Source organism: Aquarana catesbeiana, linkage group LG12 (assembly GCF_042186555.1).
Source record: "Aquarana catesbeiana isolate 2022-GZ linkage group LG12, ASM4218655v1, whole genome shotgun sequence".
Taxonomy (NCBI): domain Eukaryota; kingdom Metazoa; phylum Chordata; class Amphibia; order Anura; family Ranidae; genus Aquarana; species Aquarana catesbeiana.
In genome coordinates this window covers 140,099,995-140,119,631 of record NC_133335.1, presented here as the reverse complement: position 1 = coordinate 140,119,631, position 19,637 = coordinate 140,099,995, and the positions used below count along the sequence as shown (strand labels likewise).

Here is a 19,637-nt window from a genome sequence, read left to right as displayed (position 1 = left end):
TGCTCGGAATCAAGCAGAAGAGCCGCACTGGCTACTGAACTTCATTTTTCTCGGCTCGTCGTACGTGTTGTACGTCACTGCGTTCTTGACTTTCGGAATTTCCGACAACATTTGTGTGACCGTGTGTATGCAATCCAAGTTTGAGCCAACATCCTTCGGAAAAAAATCCACGGTTTGGTTGTCGGAAAATACTATCGTGTGTACATAGCCTAACACTTACACTGCCACTCACAAAACTAGATCTAGCCCTAATACAATGTATGTTTTCCTTTTTACTAGAGGAGAAGTCTGTTGTTTCTACCGTTCACAGAGGAGAAACAACATAGGAGTGGGTTATAGAGTGAATGATAACTGATAGCCAATCACAGGCAAGCACAGAGATCATATGATTGGGATTCAGTTCCCCGGGTCCTGATCCTTAGTATGAGACCCAGGGCTGTCACGACAGCTTGGTCTTAGTGCTGGGAGCATGTGGGATCGAGTGCACATCCAGCACCGAGGAACACATATATGCAATGCCCGGGATTAAAGCCCACTTCCTGGATGCTGCATATATGTGTTACGTGGGCTGAAAGGATGTTAAACCCCAAAACAAATGTTATATATTGCAGCTTACAATCCTTAAAGTGATTGTAAAGTCTTGTTTTTTTTCAATAAAAATAATAAACATGTTATACTTACCTGCTATGTGAAGTGGATTTGCACAGAGCAGCCCAGATCCTCCTCTTCTCGGGTGTCTCTTCTGTGCTCCCGGTCCCCCCTCTCCTGTTGAGTGCCCCCACAGCAAGCAGCTTGCTATGGGGGCACCCGAGCCGAGTCAGGGCTCTGTGTGTCCATTCAGACACAGAGCTGCGGCCCGCCCCCCCCTCTCCTGATTGGCTGACTGACTGACTGACAGCAGCGGGAGCCAATGGCGCCACTGCTGTGTCTCAGCCAATCAGCCAAGCCAGTCTCAGGAGGTAGAGTTTCGGATGGCTGAGAAACTCATGGACATCCCTGGACAGAGATGGGGCTCAGGTAAGCATTAGGGGGGCTGAGGGGGGATGCTGCACACAGAAGGCTTTTTATCTTAATGTATAGAATGCAATAAGATAAAAAAAAAACCTTTTGACTTTACAACTCCTTTAAATGTGGGGCTGTGCTAGTTTTCTTTTCTTGGCCTTTTTTCTTTATTTTCCCCTGGTGATACAGCCAGCAACACACTCTCTGTCTTGGGGTGGCTTCTCTATCATTGGGGATATAACCCTCGGAGAGCAGCTGTTGTGGAATCTCATATTAGCCAATGTATTTCATATATATATATATATATATATATATTGATTTGCATATATTTTATTGATAATTATTATTCATATTATTATATAGTAGTGGTTTTATCAATATTATTATTCAATAAGTAAAGCAACAATTATTAATCTTTATTAATGTATACTGTGCTTTCCATAGATTTAGAAAGTCTTCATTTATAAGTGTTGAACTTTAAATGACCTCTGCTTTATGACAAGTACTTGTACACAGGTGGTTTAGAAATAATTAAAGTTATGTACAGTACATTAAATTAAGTTTGACAAGGTCAAACAAAGGTCTGCTTGTGCCCTCATTAAAACTGTTAAAATACATACATATAGTGAGACATATAACACATCTGGTGGGGTTATTGAAAGTTCATTGTCTCAGTCGTAAATCTGCAAATCCTTGAAGCTAGTATCACGATAAGGAGAGTTTGATAACACAGCTGGGTGCCAGACTGTCTCTATACAGGTGTTTTTAATTGGACAAAAACAGTTATAAATCACTTTAATGAACATATAGGAATTTTGGGAATAATTAAGTTTATCTGGTTGTAGAGCAAGTGTCAGATTTATGGTTGGTTACTTTGACGTAGATCTTAGTGACCAATCATATGTAAGACAGATAGTTGAGATAAGACTTGTAAAAGGGTATATAAATGCAAGCTCTACAATTGTTAGACAGACAAGTCAGATAGGAGCTCATAAGGCTGAACTCTATGTATGCTGCCCTATTGCACGGGTCATAGAGGTCAGAACCAATGGGCAAGTATCTGTCCATAACTTGTCTCCTCATACGAGTCAGAGAAGACTTCTTAACTTGTTCCAGAATGTGGTCTCAGGTGAATTTCCCTCAAGAACTTGGTCGAGCTGGAACCCAGAACTCTGTGAGGGGACCAGACCACCGGCAGATCGGCTGGCCCCTATCAGGTGAGAGGTTCCCAAGAATTGGCAGTAAAGACCCATTCACAGGTGAGAACAATTCACAATTGTTTAAATTTGGTTAGAGGATAAGAATATTTATATCTAATATGCTTACTTGTAATAAACTGTATAAATTAGATCTGTATTTTGTAATACTTTGAACATAAACCTGTATGTTATCAGCTGTTAATAAACCTGCATTGCTGAAGTTCTGCCTGGTTCGATACTTTACTATTCTACTTCACAGCACTGTTTGGAGAGGATGATGTTAGATTAACTTTAGAAACAGGAAGTGACTAACAAATTAAAGCCTTAAACCTGGTACACACTACAGTGTCAAACCATGCAAGGTTAGTCCAGCGACCCCCCCCACTGAGTTGTGTTCTGACAGGGGGATGGCCAGCTTCTGTCGGACAGACCGACATACACACGGACATTTTTTTTTTTTTGAACCGGCAAATGTCTCTTGACATTCTGTCCATGTTTATGGGGCTCAACTCCAGCTAACACTTTTTAAGCAGTTGCAGCAGACATAAATGAAAAAAAAGCTTATCATTGTAAGCACCCCTGTCAGTGTTAACTGGTTTGTCTCAACCCTCTAAACTTCCACTTTCGCTGCACAGCTTGGTTCCTTAAAGGAAGCTGAAAAAAAAGCAGCAGGATGAACAGGTAAAAAAACTGAATTACAAGAGAGACTCAGAAAAAAAGGTTAAAGGTTGCAACTGCCTGCATCATGTCATCTTTGAATTTGCCGTTAGAACCACTTTAAGGCAACCCATTCATTTTGAACTGGCTGCCAACACCCTCCAGCACACAGGAATATGAACCTGACCTGTTTTAGGAAGTGCATTACTGTCAATGCCAAATATGTTTCAAATGGCATCACGACACACTATTACATGAATGGTACCTTGCGTTGCTGTAACATGTATGTTATGTAGCACACAAAGGTGTGAACCAGGCCTGGACCCTTGACAGCAATTTGTGATATCCAGTGGTATTTAGTAGTAAATCAAGAAGGGATTCCACAATAACATTTCTAAAATGGGTGTCAGTCTGGAAGATGCAAAGCAAGCAACTGAACATTAGCATGCAATATGGACTTCCCATGTTTTTACAGAATGGTGTAATCATACTCCTTCAACATAACACTCCAACAAAACTTGCAAGGTGACATGACAGTTGGAGAAGGAATCTTTATTGATAAAAATCCCAAAAGTTGCTAATGCATTTTTTGGTATAATATAAAAGTAACGGCAAACACTTTGAATGTAAATGTCTAACACAAAGTCTCCAGACAAATCAATAACCTCTCATTTTATGTGGTGCCTACCAGAAAAAAATACAGAAGCCTCTAACGCAGAGAAGAAACAGATTCAGCCTTATACTATAAAACGTCTTAAATTGCATTTGTAATCAGTCCAGGGCTTAAGAACTGTCTCAATTTAATAAAGTCATTTTGTAACTAGATCCAGGAAGTTGTGCTAAATCATTGCAAATCTTTAAAGGTTCGCTAAAGCCTGCTCATTTTTTCCATTCCCCTTTAGATGCAAGATGTCCAGCAAAAGTCACAGTTGGGGAAAACCTATTATACTGACTGGTATGATTACAATTAATTCCTGTAGTTGAAAAGTTTTTTCAAAAGGCAAAACAAGTGTAAGGGCAGGTGGGAGGGGCGTTGGGAAGAATTTCAGGATCATTGCATTCTTAACCACTTGCATACTGGGCACTTAAACCCTCCTCCTGCCCAGGCCAATTTTCAGCTTTTAGCGCTGTCACTCTTTGAACGACAATTGCCCGGTCATTCAACGCTGTACCCAAATGCAATTTTTAGCATTTTTTCCCACAAACAGAGCTTTCTTTTGGTGGTATTTGATCACCTCTGGGTTTTTTATTTTTTGTTAAAAAAAAATTAAAAAGTCCAACATTTAAAAAAAAAAAAATACAAAACCGTTTTATATTTTGTTATTAAATTTTGCAAACTGGTCATTTTTCTCCTTCATTGATGTGCGCTGATGAGGCTGCACTGATGGGCACCGATAGGCTGCATTGATGGGCACTGGTGGGCACTGAGAGGTGGCACTGGTGGGCACTGAGAGGTGGCACTGGTGGGCACTGAGAGGTGGCACTGGTGGGCAGCACTGAAGGGCATTGATAGGTGGCACTGAAGGGCACTAATAGGTGGCACTGATAGCTGGCAGTGATAGGCACTGGTGGGTGGCAGTGATGGGCACTGATTTGCATTGATAGGCGACGCTGATAGGCAGCACTGCTAGGTGGCACTGATGAGGCACTGATTGGCACCATTGATAGGTGGCACTCGTGGGCATTGATAGGTGGCACTGATTGCTGGCACTATTATGCACTGATTCGTGGCACTGTGGGCACTGGCAGGCGGCACTGGCAGGCGACACTAGTGTGCACAGATGAGATGACTGTGCGACTGTGCATCTTCCTCTTCGGGACCGATGTCCCTTGCACAGAAGCCGGTAATCAGCTTTTTTTTTCTCCTCATGCTGTCAGCGTGAGGAGAAAAAAAAATGATTAACAATCTTCTGTTTAGATCAGGTGATCAGCTATGATTGGCTGACAGCTGATCACGTGTTAAAGGGCCGGTCTCAGCCCCTTACTCTGATCTGTGATCGCCCGAGTCTTATAGACTCGTGATCCCAGTGCGTGCCCTGCAGGGGGCGCACAGGGAGCGTGCAAAGGAGGACGTCTTTTGAAGGCCTCCCGGCAAAGTAGGTCTGCGCTGTAGCCGTCATTCGGCTATAGCACGGATCTGAAGGCAAGATAAACTTATTTGGGTCAGATGGTGTCAAGCGTGTGTGGCGATAACCAGGTGAGGAGTACAAAGACAAATATGCCTTGCCTACAGTCAAGCATGGTGGTGGGAGTGTCATGGTCTGGGGCTGAATGAGTGCTGCCGGCACTGGAGAGCCATAGTTCATTGAGGAAACCATGAATGCCAAAATGTACTGCGACATACTGAAGCAAAGCATGATCCCCTCCCTTCGGAGACAGTGCCACTACAGGGCAGTAGTCCAACATGATAACGACCCCAAACACACCTCCAAGACGACCACTGCCTTGCTAAAGAAGCTGAGGGTAAAGGTCATGGACTGGCCAAGCATGTCTCCAGACCTAAACCCTATCGAGCATCTGTGGGGCATCCTGAAATGGAAGGTGGAGGACCGCAAGGTCTCTAACATCTACCAGCTCTGTGATGTCGTCATGGAAGAGGACTCCAGTGGCAACCTGTGAAGCTCTGGAGAACTCCATGCCCAAGAGGGTTAAGGCAGTGCTGGAAGATAATGGTGGCCACACAAAATATTGACACTTTGGGCCCAATTTGGACATTTGGACATAGGGGTGTACTTACCTTTGTTGCCAGCGGTGTAGACATTAACCACTTGCCGACTGCCCACAGCCGAAAAATGACTGCAGGGCGGTCGGATAACTCTGGGAGGGTGTACTACAACGTCCTCCTAGGATTGCGCTCCTGCACGCCTCCTGGGGCACGCACCCAGAAATATCAGTGACCGCATAAGGGATCACAGTATAGGGCTGATGGCAGCGGCCCTTTACCACGTGATCACTACGTCAAACGACAGATCGATCAGTTGTAAACAAGCCGGCGCATGCCTGGTTCATCTCTCCCCTCTCTGTACCGATCGGTACAATGTGAGAGTAGAGGGGGAGAGATCACGTGCAGCAGCGCTGTGGGCTGGATCTGTAGTGTCCACAGCGCTGCTCTGTGCCCATTCCAGCCTCATCCAGCCATCCATACTCAGTCATGCTCAGCCATCCCATTCATGCTCAGCCATCCCCATCCATGCTCGGCCAACCCCATCCATGCTCGGCCACCCCCATCCATGCTCGGCCATGCCCATTCATGCTCGGCCATGCTCAGCCATCCCCATCCATGCTCAGCCATCCCCATCCATGCTCGGTCATCCCCATCTATGCTCGGTCATCCCCATCTATGCTCGGTCGTCCCCATCTATGCTCGGCCAACCCCACCCATGGCTCATCCATCCCAATCCACGGCTCATCCATCCACATTCATGGATCTGCCATCCCTATCCATGGCTCATCCATCCTCATCCATGGTTTATTCTCATTTATGCCTCATTCATGCTCATCCATGCCATATCAGTTCTCATCTGTGCCACATCCATGCCACTACAGTGCTCATCAATGCCACTACAGTGCCTCACAAAAGTGTAATTGGTAGTCAAATTAGATTTGAAATGTATGCCCCTAGAACACCTGATGGTGCTCCCTGCATGTTGGGCCTCTGTATGTAGCCAGGCTGTGGAAAAGTCTCACACATGTGGTATCGTTATACTCGGGAGGAGTAGCAGAATATATTTTGGGGTGTAATTTTGGCTATGTACATGCTATGTGTTAGAAATATTGTATAAATGGACAACTTTGTGTAAAAAAAAAAAAAATGCGTTTTCATTTTCTTTCTACATTTTTCAAAAACTTGTGGAAAAAAAATGACATGTTCAAAAGACTCATTTTGCCTCATAGAATATACGATGAGGTGTTTGCTTTCAGAAATGGTGCCTTCAAAAGTGCAAGAGGTAGTCAAGAAATTATGTGTGTAATTTATGTCCCTAGAATATCTGACGGTGCTCCCTGCATGTTGGGCCTCTGTATGTGGCCACTCTGTGTAAAAGTCTCACATATGTGATATCGCAATACTCAGGAGTAGTAGAATGTATTTTGGGGTGTAATTTGTGTGTGAGAAATAACCCGTTAATATGAAAATTTTGTACAAAAAAAAAAAAAAAAAACATTTTGCAAAATTGTGGGAAAAAATTACAACTTTAAAAACTCACTATGCCTCTTACTAAATACTTTGGAATGTCTACTTTCCAAAAAGGGGTCATTTGGGGGATATTTGTACTTTCCTGGCTTGTACGTGCCGGTTCACACTGGGACGACTTGTCAGGCGACTTAGCCGCCTGACAAGTAGTGTCCCGTTCTGTACAATGGAACCGTTCTAACTGGAGCAACGCAAGTCGCTCCGACTTAGAAAAAGGTTCCTGTACGACTTTGGGAGCGACTTGAGGCGACTTGCATTGACTTACAGAAGTTGTTTTGCAAGTCGCCACTCCTGTCGTGTCCAGGTCGCCTGAGGCAGTCGCGCTGCAAGTCGTGCTGCCTCAGTGTGAGGTTCACACAGGGGCGGCATGACTTGCAGGTCGCACACACGACTGCCACGGCGACTTGCAAAATGACTTCTGTAAAGTAGTACAGGAACCATTTTCTAAGTCGGAGCGACTTGCGTCGCTCTTATTAGAACGGTTCCATTGTACAGAACAGGAGGCGACTTGTCAGGCGGCTAGGTCACCTGACAAGTCGCCCCTGTGTGAACTGGCACTCAGGGTCTCAAGAAATGAGATAGACCGTCAGTACATCAGGTGTGATCAATTTTCAATGATTGGCACCGTAGATTGTAGACTCTATAACTTTCACAAAGACCAAATAATATTCATGGATTTGGGTTATTTTTACCAAAGACATGTAGCAGTATTAATTTTGGCCAACATTTATGAAGCAAAATTACTGATTTGCTAAATTTTATAACAGAAACAAAGAAAAAAAAATTATTTTTTTTACAGAATTGTAGGTCTTTTTTCATTTATAGCGCAAACAAATAAAAATCCCAGCAGTGATTAAATACCACCAAAAGAAAGCTCTATTTGTGTGAAAAAAAGGACGAAAATTTCATATGGGTACAGTGTTGGATGACTGAGTAATTGTCACTGAAAATGCGAGAGCACTGAAAGCTGAAAATTGGTATAGTTAGGAAAGGTTTAAGTGCCCAATGGGTAAGTGGTTAATGGCTGTGTGTTGAGTTATTTTGAGGGGACAGCAAATTTACACTGTTATACAAGCTGTACACTCACTAGTTTACATTGTAGCAAAGAATAATTTCTTCAGTGTTGTCACACGAAAAGATATAATCAAATATTTACAAAAATGTGAGGTGTGTAATCACTTTTGTGAGATACTATATATATATACCGTATTTATCGGCAGTGTGTTGTGATCAATGCAGCCTTATCAGTGTCATCTGCAGCCTTGTCAGATCATTTGCAGCCTTATCAGTGTCATTTGCATCCTTGTCAGTGTCATTTGCAGCCTTGTCAGTGTCATTTGCAGCCTTGTCAGATCATTTGCGGTTTAAATATGGCACCGCTGCCGAGATACACAGAGCCGGTCTCGGCTCTTCTCGGCTCTGCTCGTAGTCCCACCAAGTCCCGCCCTGTGATGGACATAACACAGGTCCAATGGTGCGACTGGGCGTGACTGTGAGCGGAGCCGAGAAGCGCTGACATAAATAGCCAAATGTACTCGGCTAGCTCCGCTCACAGTCACGCCCAGTCCCTGTGTTATGTTCATCATAGGGCGGGACTGGGCGTGACTGTGAGCGGAGCTAGCCGAGCATACTCGGCTATGTATGTATATCGGCGGCCGGCTCGCTCCGCTCACAAACAGCAGGGGGGATCGGCGTATAACGCGCACACGCGATTTTCCCCTGATAAATACGGTACATATATGATTAAATATATGGTTGACTGATTTACATATTAAAACAAATATTAACAGACTAAGATCTTAATTTAACTACTTAATGACCGCGCTATAGCCGAATGATGGCTACAGCGCGGCTCGATAACTCTGGGAGAGCGTACATTGACGTCATATGCACCTAGCAATGAATTCTAAAGAATCCCAGAAACATCTCAACTGCTTCATCCCCTGACCAGAGCACTTTTTGCGATTACTGATTGGTTTGCACAAAAGTTATAGCGTCTACAAAATAGGGGATAGTTTTATGGCATTTTTATTATTTTTTTTTATTAGTAATGGTGGCGATCTGCGATTTTTATCGGGACTGCGACATTATGGCGGACACATTGGACATTTTTTACACTATTTTGGGACCATTGTCATTTATACAGCGATCAGTGATATAAAAATGCATTCATTACTGTGTAAATGACACTGGCAGTGAAGGGGTTAACCACTAAGGGGCGATGAAGGGGTTAAGTGTTCCTAGGGAGTGATTCTAACTGTGGGGTGATGATAGAGAGCAGTGATCTCTGTCATGACACAAGCCAGAACGGGGGAGCGCCTTGTTTACATAGGCACTTCCCCGCTCCGAGGCTCCGTGACACGATCTCTGGGAGACCGGCGGACATCGAGTCCGCTGGTCCCGCGGTCACGGTCACGGTGTACGCGGTGCCTGCGCGCGAGCGCCTGCTACCCCTGGCTATTAAAGGGGAAGTACAGGTACGCCCATTTGCCCACGGCTGCCATTGTGCCGACGTATATTGGCGTGCGGCGGTCGGCAACTGGTTGAACTGAAGTCAATCTGATGCCAGCGACAAAAGGCCAAAGCTCATCAACACAGGCCCATGTATATTTTTGCCACAGTTTAACACCTTCCCGACCAGCCGTCGCAGTTATACTGTGGCAGGTTGGCTCCCCTGCACGAGCTGTCGTAGCTGTATGTCGGCTCTTTAAGACGCTTTTGCAGGTGCATGTGGAGCATCCGCGATCGCGCGTGACAGAGCTAGAACCGGGATCTGTGTGTAAACACACAGGGGTTGATTTACTAAAGGCAAATAGACTGTGCACTTTGCAAAGTGCAATTGTACTCTGCAACTGCAGATTCTCCAGAGCTTAGTAAATGAGCAGAAGCTCTGCTGACTTCCATCATCCAATCATGTGCAAGCAAAAATGCTGCTTTTTAAATTTCCCTTGCATGTGATTGGGTACTTTTTGCAAAGTGAAGATTTACCTCATTTACTAAGCTCTGGAGCAACTGCACATGGAGCGTGCAACTGCACTTTGCAAAGTGTGCAGCCTATTTGCCTTTGATGATCAACCCCACAAATTCCGGTTCTCTCAGGGGAGAGGAGACAGATCGTGTGCTCCTACTAAGAAGGAACACCGATCGGTCTCCTCCCCTAGTCAGTCCCATCCCCCTCACAGAGAGAACACACCTAGGGAACACAGTTAACCCCTTGATCGCCCCCTAGTGTTAACCTCTTCCCTGCCAATGAGATTTATACAGTAATCGGTGGCTATTTTTAGCTCTGATCGCTGTATAAATGTCATTGATCCCAAAAATGTGTCAAAAGTGTCCGATCTGTCCACCGTAATGTCGCAGTCATCATAAAAAATCGCTGATCACCGCCATTACTAGTAAAAAAAAAAAAAAGCCATAAATCTATCCCCGATTTTGTAGACGCTATAAAACCAATCAATATACGCTTATTGCGTTTTTTTTTACCAAAAATATGTAGAAGAATACATATCAGCCTAAACTGATGAAGACATTTTTTTTTTTGGATATTTATTATAGCAAAACGTACAAAATATTGTGTTTTTTTCTACAAAATTGACACTTTTTTTTTGTTTCTAGCACATAAAATAAAAACCGCAGAGGTGATCAAATACCACCAAAAGAAAGCTCTATTTGTGGGGAAAAAAGGACACCAATTTTGTTTGGGTATAACGTCGCACGACCACGCAATTGTCAGTTAAAGTGACGCAGTGCCGTATCACAAAAAATGGCCAGGTCAGGAAGGGGGTAAGTCCTTCCGGGGCTGAAGTGGTTAAAGTTCCACTGTTATCTACCCATCATTTGTAGTCAGCTGGTGGGTAGATCCCATCCCCACTGCTGACACATGCAGAACAGCTCAGGGAAGGGGCTGAGAGGAGTCCTCTTGTAGCTTGTTGTTCCCCGCCAGCCCCTTCTTCCCACGTGTTCATCCCAGGTGTTTATATGTAACATTAGCTGGGGTGGACGGTAAGAAAGAGAACTCATCCTAGCCGCTTCCCTGAGCTGCTCTGCATGTGAAGAAAACTTCTGGCACTGTAATGTGCCTTGCTCTCATTGTAATGTGCCCTGCCCCATGTAACATGCCCTGCCCCTATGTAACGTGCCCTGCCCCCATGTAACGTGCCCTACCTCCATGTAATGTACCCTGCTCTCAAGTAAGGTGTCCTACCCCCATGTAACGTACCTTGCTCCCATGTAATGAGCCCTCCTCCAATGTAATTTAGCCTGCTACCATGTAATTTGTCCTGCTGCCTTCCATGTAATGTGTCCTGCTCCCATATTACGTGCCCTACCCCCATATATTGTGATCTGCTCCAATGCAACATGCCCTGCTCCTGTGTAGCGTGCCGTGCTGCTCCCTGTGTTCTGCCCTGCTCACCCTCTGTACCCAACCCTGCTGCCACCCATACACTGCTTATCTCAAGTTGGACCCAGAACTGAGCATCTGTGCAAAAAAAGCTAGCACAAATTTTACATTAAATTGGTATATATATATATATTTATTATGTTTTTTCTAAAAATAATAGTTTATCAACAGCTTGCTGATCACATACATTTTTTTCCTGTGATCTATAGATATGAAAATTATTTCAGGGGTTCTCCGAGATTTCAAACTTTTTGCCAAGGGCTCCCCCAGAGTAAAAGGTTTGAGAAATCCTTGTTTAAAGAGTCATTCCACCAAAAAGTAATATTGGAGTTAAAAATGGAGTCTAAAGACTTCAGTTGTGAGATCTCCCTGCCTAACTTAGGAGCAGCATCTGCTCCAATTTTTTACATTTAGAAAGGGTGGTGCAAACCTATGCTTGCACAGCTCTTTGTTAATTCCCCCCATAGTTAAAATGGCATGATGTCAGGCTTTGCCATATGGGCTTGTTTCGTGCGTTGGGCAGCGCATTCAACAGGCTTGCTCTACATGCGGCAAAGAATGTCATGGATTTTTTTTTGCGCATTTGTAACCATGTTTTGCCACATGCGCAATGAATGGCACCACAAGCACAACATATATTCACATCATACATGTGCAGTAGTGTGTGCTGAATGAAAATGCAGCAAGTCTGCATTTATACGTAATGCAAAACACACCAGTGCATGTCACCACAGTGTGTTGTGACCCAATGTTGTGCATAAAAATCTATTTGTTTTGTTTACCTTCTAAAATAATAAAAGGAATGTGTGATGTCTTGTAACATTGCATTTTTCTGCTCCTACACGACAGTGCGTCATACGGAGCATAATGCCTATTGGCTGGTGTGAAGAGGCACCCATGTTTAATTTCCCAGTATCTTCTATACAGTGGCGGCTGGTGCTCAAAATTTCTGGGGGGGGCGTTACAAATGAACACCCCCCCAGGAGAGACAAACAGCAGCGATCAGCCGCCACCCCCCAGTGGGAGACAAACAGCACCGATTACCCAACACCCCCGATCGCGGTAGACAAACGGCAATGACCCGCCACCCCCCCCCCGCCGTGGGAGACAAACGGCGGCAATGACCTGCCACCCCCAGCTGCAGGAGACAAACAGCAGCAATGATGTGGGGTGGTGGGGAGACACTGTAAATGGTGACTTTCCTTATGGAATAGGGGAATGAAGAACCGGGGCTGATCCAGCGAGCACACAGTGGGACATTCTGCTCCTGGCCGCACAGGAACAGGAAGTGTGTCCTGAGACATGATTGGCCAGGGAGTCCTAAGACTCCCTGGCCATTAGGGGATTCCTGATTGGCTGGGAATAGGATCATTGTGTCAATAGCGAATATTCAGTCGCTATTGTCACACAAGTGGGTATGCTAAGGGCACCCCGAGCCCACCCCTTTTTTAAGCCTATTAGAGCCTCAGGTTTTAATCATGTGCTTCAAAAAAAAAGAAAACCCCCATTGGAATCCATGTGTCCGGTGCCCTGTATGTAGATTAGGGGGCCGGACGCATAGATGGTGGTGGAGCAGGCGCCACTGTATATACTGAATGTTTTGGGTTACAGAATACTTACAGAATACTTTATTAATACTTATTAAGGGTTTAATGACCCTTTAGATCTGCATACTTTATGTACACTTTGTCATACTTCTTTATAAAAAGTATAAGAGTTTACCTGTTCATGTGTAATGGGAATAAGTCTTTGTTTGGACAGCTCTCGTAGAGTATTCAGATCTGTCCTCATGTCAAGTTTACAGCCTACTAGAATGACTTTGGCACTTGGGCAGAACTCCTGAGTCTCTCCTTGCCACTGTGGAAACAAAACATCAACTCAGTAAACATTTATTGACTGCTGGGTCGTAACAACGCAGGTCACTATTCTTCATTGCCAGCCTTTTTTTGTTAAATACAAAAGTCATGTTATAGTTAATATTCGGAAGAAAAAAAAAATACCTACCGAAAGAATCTACAATCAAAAGTCAAGTCCAATATACAAATTTCATGGGGGCAAAACTTTGCCAACAAAAACAGTATTTTATTTTGTCTTGTAAAGGTTAACTCTTACACCTGAAACAATAGTTTTCGATGGTTGATCTTAAAGGCCAGCAATAGCTGAAAATGTTTTGTTTATAGTCAGTGGTGTATTTAGGTTTTGTGCTGCCCTAGGCCTGACTAAATTCATGCACCCCCTAATTTAAATACGACCCACCCTTCCTGTCAAGGCCACACCCCTTTATATTTAAGACCCACCCTACCATCTCTAAACCACATCCCTTACATACCCTGCCCCCTTCCATCTCCCCCCTAGCAGCAAAAATCCCCCCTTTCAGCACAAATTCTCACCCTCATATAACCCCTTCCAGTACAAATCCCCCTTCTCAGCACAAACCCTTGCCCCAACCTCCCCTTTCCCAGCACAAATCCCCCCTCTTAGTACAAATCCTCCCCATCTCTCCCTCCCAGCATAAATTCCCCCTCTTAGCAAAAATCCTCCCACATCTCCCCCTCCCAGCACAAATCCCCCCTCTTAGCACAAATTCTCCCACATCTCCCCTTCCCAGTATAAATCCTCTCCCATTTCTCATTCCCAGCATAAATACCACCTCTTAGCAACAATCCTCCCCCTCCCAGCATAAATCCTCCCCCATCTCCCCCTCCCAGCATAAATACCCCCTCTTAGCAAAAATCCCCCCTCCCAGCATAAACCCTCCCCATCTCCCCCTCCCAGTGTAAATACCCCCTCTTAGCAAAAATCATCCTCCTCCCAGCATAAATCCTCCCCATCTTCCCCTCCAAGCATAAATCCTCACTCTCAGAAAAAATCATCCCCCTCCCAGCATAAATCCTCCCCCATCTTCCCCTCCAAGCATAAATCCTCACTCTCAGAAAAAATCCTCCCCCATCTCAAACCTGTGCCTCCTTCTCCCCTCTCCCAGTAAACCCCCCCCAGATGCTTTTCATGTTCTGTAAGAGCAGCCTGCTCTGCAGGGACTTGTAGTGCCCTCTGTGGGGGCTGAGACATTGCAGCCCACTCTGCTGGGACTTGTAGTGCCCCCCCCAGTCTAGGGCACTACAAGTCCCAGCATAGGAGGCTGCCATATCTCATCCGGAGCAAAACAACTCATCAGGGCTCTTTAGGTGACAGATGGAAGTGTAGTCAAGGCTCGTTCATAAAAATGACTCACGTTCCACTCAAAATTGAGTCCTGGGGAATACGAGTATGAAGATGGAAAATCCAAAACACTTCCCTCCGACACAACAGCCGAAAGGCACCGCCCCCCCTCCCCCTTTGGAGGACCATGATCCTGTAAATGACCTGAACCTGTAGAGCCACCATGATATGTGTTAAAGTGTTTTGCCACATTTGTGGACAAGTTCTTTTCTACACTATGTAGGTGTTTCTGGAAGCGATCGCGAAGTCGCCTCGTTGTCCTACCCACATATTGAACTCGGCATATGGTACAAGTAATCAAACATACTATGTACCTGGTGTTACAATTAAAAAAATAATGGATTTCAACATCCTTCTGGTTTGTGGTAGAACAAATATTTGTTCCATAAATGTGGTTACAGCATGAGTACCCCTAAAGTGTAACCTAGTGAACAATCTAGGGGGTTCCTTATAGAAAAAACTGGGGGACAAGTGACGGCCCAGCATGGGGGCTCTGCATGAAACCACATTCACTCGATCTCGCAGGATATTAGCACATATTTTGTCTGAATGCAAGATAGGCAGATGTCTATTAAAGATTATCCTAATTTCACTAAACCCGTTGCTGTAAAGTATGGAGAGGGTGAGTTTTTGTTTCTGCTATAATTATCTATTTTCCTTAGAACCTCCCCTTTACTCATCCATCTAGCTATGGACAAAACCCTGTCCATGATCCATCTGGGATATCCCCAGTCCAGAAACCTATTGTACAGAGACATGGCCTCCTGCTCAAAGCATAACTCATCGCTACAAATGTGTTTAACCTGCTTAAACTGGCATACGGGGATACCCCTGATGGTATGCCTTGGGTGACCTGATTGTGCAAGCATAAAAGGGAATTGCCTGACAGAGGCTTTCTGTATAGTGTTGAAGACATCCTCCCCTCACCTCCAGTTAGATGAACATCCAGGTAACATACCTCTTTGTCGTCTGCATGTCCAGTGAAGTGGTTCTTGTCATTGCAATTGAAATTCAAAATAATAAGCTGCGCTGTATATTAGACTTCCTTGTATGAATCTTTGTGAGTCATACCATTACACTTATATGAAAAGTATTCACTAACACCCGTGATCAGTGCACAATAAAATAGTGAAAAATTATATAAAAAAAATTCCATAAAACTTATTTTTTAAATGTATAAATCCACTACGCCATTTTGTTACAGATGACGTCTTCCAGGGGTACCAGGGGGACGTCATCTGTGACGAAACGGCGTAGGGAGGAGCGGCGTGCTGACGTCACCACATACTGCGCTGAACCCGGAGGCTATGGGCAGAATACGAGAGCCGGCTCGTGTCTTTTGTTATTCACCGCTGAACAAATATCTACCTAACTGTAAGTGCAATATTTTTTATCTAATAAAATCTTATAAAACGGATTACACTATGGATGCTTCATATCTTTTCTTGGCTTATGAACGATTATACATCATACATCTCTTATTGAAAGTGGGGGAAATTTCTCTGGCGCTGACAGCTACCGCAACACCCGAGGCTGGGTAAAAGCCTAAGGCACGTTGGGTCTCTGTGAAAGGAGACCTAGGGATCTGGTAAGCGGCAGTATTATCTGTGGTGGAGGCACTTTTTTCAACATACCCTCACACTCATCACGTCCAGAGTTGGAACTGCATGTCACTATTTATGAAAAATCTTTAATCCATCCCCTGGAAGAGTGTCTATATCAGTGGACTTATTGCTTTTTTGAAAAATAATTTTTTCTTGTAATGGACTTATACATTTAAAATATAAGTTTTATGGAGTGTTTTTTTGATATAATTTTTCACTATTTTATTGTGCACTGATCACGGGTGTTAGTGAATACTTTTCATATAAGTGTAATGGTATGACTCACAAAGATTCATACAAGGAAGTCTAATATACAGCGCAGCTTATTATTTTGAATGTTATTTTGAATGTGTGTGTCTTGCATTTAATAGTTGCAGCTAATTCACAGTATTAAAAATTTTTTTGTCAATTTTTTACCTTTTGGGATAGCGCAGTAAGGAAACCTTTGGAATTGCAATTGAAATGTTCCAACAGTGCCGGTAGGCACTCAACACTATTCTTAACCAATTGCTGACCGCCGCATCTACATATACGTTGGCAGAATGGCATGGACAGGCAAATGGGCGTACAGGTACATCCCTTTAGCCGCGAGCTCTGTGAGTGTGATCGCGTGTCTTGCGGACTCGATGTCCGTGGGGATACCCACAATCGTCTCACGTAGAGGAAGAACGGGAAAATGCTGATGTAAACAAGCATTTCCCCGTTCTGCCTAGTGACACTGACACTGATCACCGCTCCCTGTAATCGGGAGCGGTGATCAGTGTTGTGTCACATAGCCCCTCCCCCCCACATTTAGAATCATTCCCTAGGACACACTTAACCCCTGCAGCGCCCCCTCCTAGTTAACCCCTTCACTGCCAGTCACATTTACACACTAATCAATGCATTTTTAATCTCACTGATCGCTGTATAAATGTGAATGGTCCCAAAATAGCGCCAAAAGTGTCCGATCTGTCCGCCATAATGTCGCAGTCATGATAAAAATCGCTGATCGCCGCCATTAATAGTAAAAAAAAAATTAGTAATAAAAATGCAATAAACTATCCCCTATTTTGTAGACTCTATAACTTTTGCGCAAACCAAACGCTTATTGCGATTTTTTTACCAAAAGTATGTAGAAGAATATGGATCGGCCTAAACTGAGGGGGAAAAAAAAATTTTTTATATATTTTTTGGGGATATTCATTATAGCAAAAAGTAAAAAATAATGCGTTTTTTTTTTTTTTTTAATTGTCGCTCTTTTTTTGTTTATAGCGTAAAAAGGAAAACCGCAGAGGTGATCAAATACCACTAAAAGAAAGCTCTATTTGTGGGGAAAAAAGGACGTCAATTTTGTTTGGGAGTCACGTCGCACGACCGCGCAATTGTCAGTTAAAGCGACGCAGTGCCGAATCGCAAAAAGTGCTCTGGTCTTTGGCCAGCCAAATGGTCTGGGGCTTAAGTGGTTAACCAAAGTAGAGCCTGACAGATGACCTAAAGGGGTTCTCCCCTCCAAAGATGTGGGACTGCTCCCACCACCCCATGTAAAGGTTGGCTAAGTCAGGTGAAAATTTGGCACCCATCGTGGCCCCACAGGTAGAACTCCCCATCGAACACAAAATAATTGTGTGACAATACAACCCCTGGCAAAAATTATGGAATCACCAGTCCCTGAGGATGTTCCTTCAGTTGTTTATTGTTGTAGAAAAAAAGCAGATCACAGACATGGCCAAAAACTAAAGGCATTTCAAATGGCAACTTTCTGGCTTTAAGAAACACTAAAAGAAATCAAGAAAAATAACTGTGGTGGCCAGTAACAGTTATAGGGCGTACACACGGTCGGATTTTGTTCGGAAATTCCGACAACAAAATCCTAGGATTTTTTCAGACGGATCTTGGCTCAAACTTGTCTTGCATACACACGGTCACACAAAGTTGTCGGAAAATCCGAACATTCTGAACGCGGTGACGTAAAACACGTACGTCGGGACTATAAAACGGGGCAGTGGCCAATAGCTTTCATCTCTTTATTTATTCTGAGCATGCGTGGCACTTTGTCCGTCGGATTTGTGTACACACGATCGGAATTTCCGACAACGGATTTTGTTGTCGGAAAATTTTATCTCCTGCTCTCCAACTTTGTGTGTTGGAAAATCCGATGGAAAATGTCCGATGGAGCCCACACACGGTCGGAATTTCCGACAACACGCTCCGATCGGACATTTTCCATCGGAAAATCCGACCGTGTGTACGGGGCATTAGATTTATAGAACAAGCACAGGGAATAAATTATGGAATCACTCAATTCTGAGGATAAAAATATGGAATCATGAAAAACAAACAAACAAAATAACACTCCAACACATCACTAGTACTTTGTTGCACCACCTCTGGCTTTTATAACTGCTTGCAGTCTCCGAGGCATTGACTTAATGAGTGATAAACAGTACTCTTCATCAATCTGGCACCAGCCTTCTCTGATTGCTGTTGCCAAATCATCTTTGCTTACATCCTCAGGGACTGGTGATTCCATAATTTACAATATACAATCTGTGCTCAATTGATAGGCTAGTGAGGGTTTCCAAATAGAACAAAACCACCACTCCTGTGAGATGGTGAGGGATGGAGGAATACAAGCTGGTTACGTCGCTGGTAATCCAGGAAAAACCATCCTCCCATTTGAAATCATTAATGATGTTAAGGAGGTGGTTTGTATTCTTAAAGGCAGCCTGGAAGTTGTTCAGCCAGTGGCTATAGTTGCCTGTCCAGCCATTGGCCCAGGTGCTCATTAAGGGAACTGATGCCTGAAATCATGGGTCTACCCTGTAAGGGGTTCAAACCTTTATGGGTTTTGGGTAAGTGGCAAAACTTTGGGAGGATGGGATAATCAGGTATTAAAGATTTATCTTCCTTCTAGTTAAAAATGCCTAGTTTAATCCCCCTCTCTATTAAGTTTGTAACCACCATCCTGCACTCCTTAGTTGGATCTCCCTTCAATTTTATGTCATCCAAACAGATAATTGATGAGCGGCCTCATTTGTATATAGGTCTTCATTCATGACCACAATGAGGCCCCCTTATCTGAGTTGCGGATGACAATGGTTTCTATGGGCATGGGTGATTTTATGCATGTCCAGGGTTGCTACATGTTGCAGTAGGCTTACATGTAACATGGACATTTAATGTGCATTTGTAGCCGCATTTAGGATTTTTAATCTTGGTTTTGTCAATGTTTACATGAGATATTTCCTCCTTTTATATTATGTTTTATTATTTACTTGTATTCATTTTTTTGTTTCATCTTTTTTCTTTACCGATTCCTTTATTCTTTTTGAATGCTCTATTTAGAAAATATTTGTTTTTATGCACTTAATTTGTATAAT

General features: G+C 43.8%; 1 protein-coding gene across 2 annotated transcripts in view; it reads right to left on the bottom strand.

The window, feature by feature from the left end:
* Positions 1-19,637, bottom strand: part of RND2 (Rho family GTPase 2) — a 385,775-nt gene that overhangs the window by 34,522 nt on the left and 331,616 nt on the right. The window contains exon 4 of one of the 2 annotated variants that reach the window (XM_073608368.1): positions 13,175-13,309. The exons of the other annotated variant lie outside the window; for it this stretch is intronic. Within the exon in view, the coding sequence (XP_073464469.1) occupies positions 13,175-13,309 (135 nt within the window). The remainder of the gene's footprint in view (positions 1-13,174; positions 13,310-19,637) is intronic. 2 annotated transcript variants of the gene reach the window in all.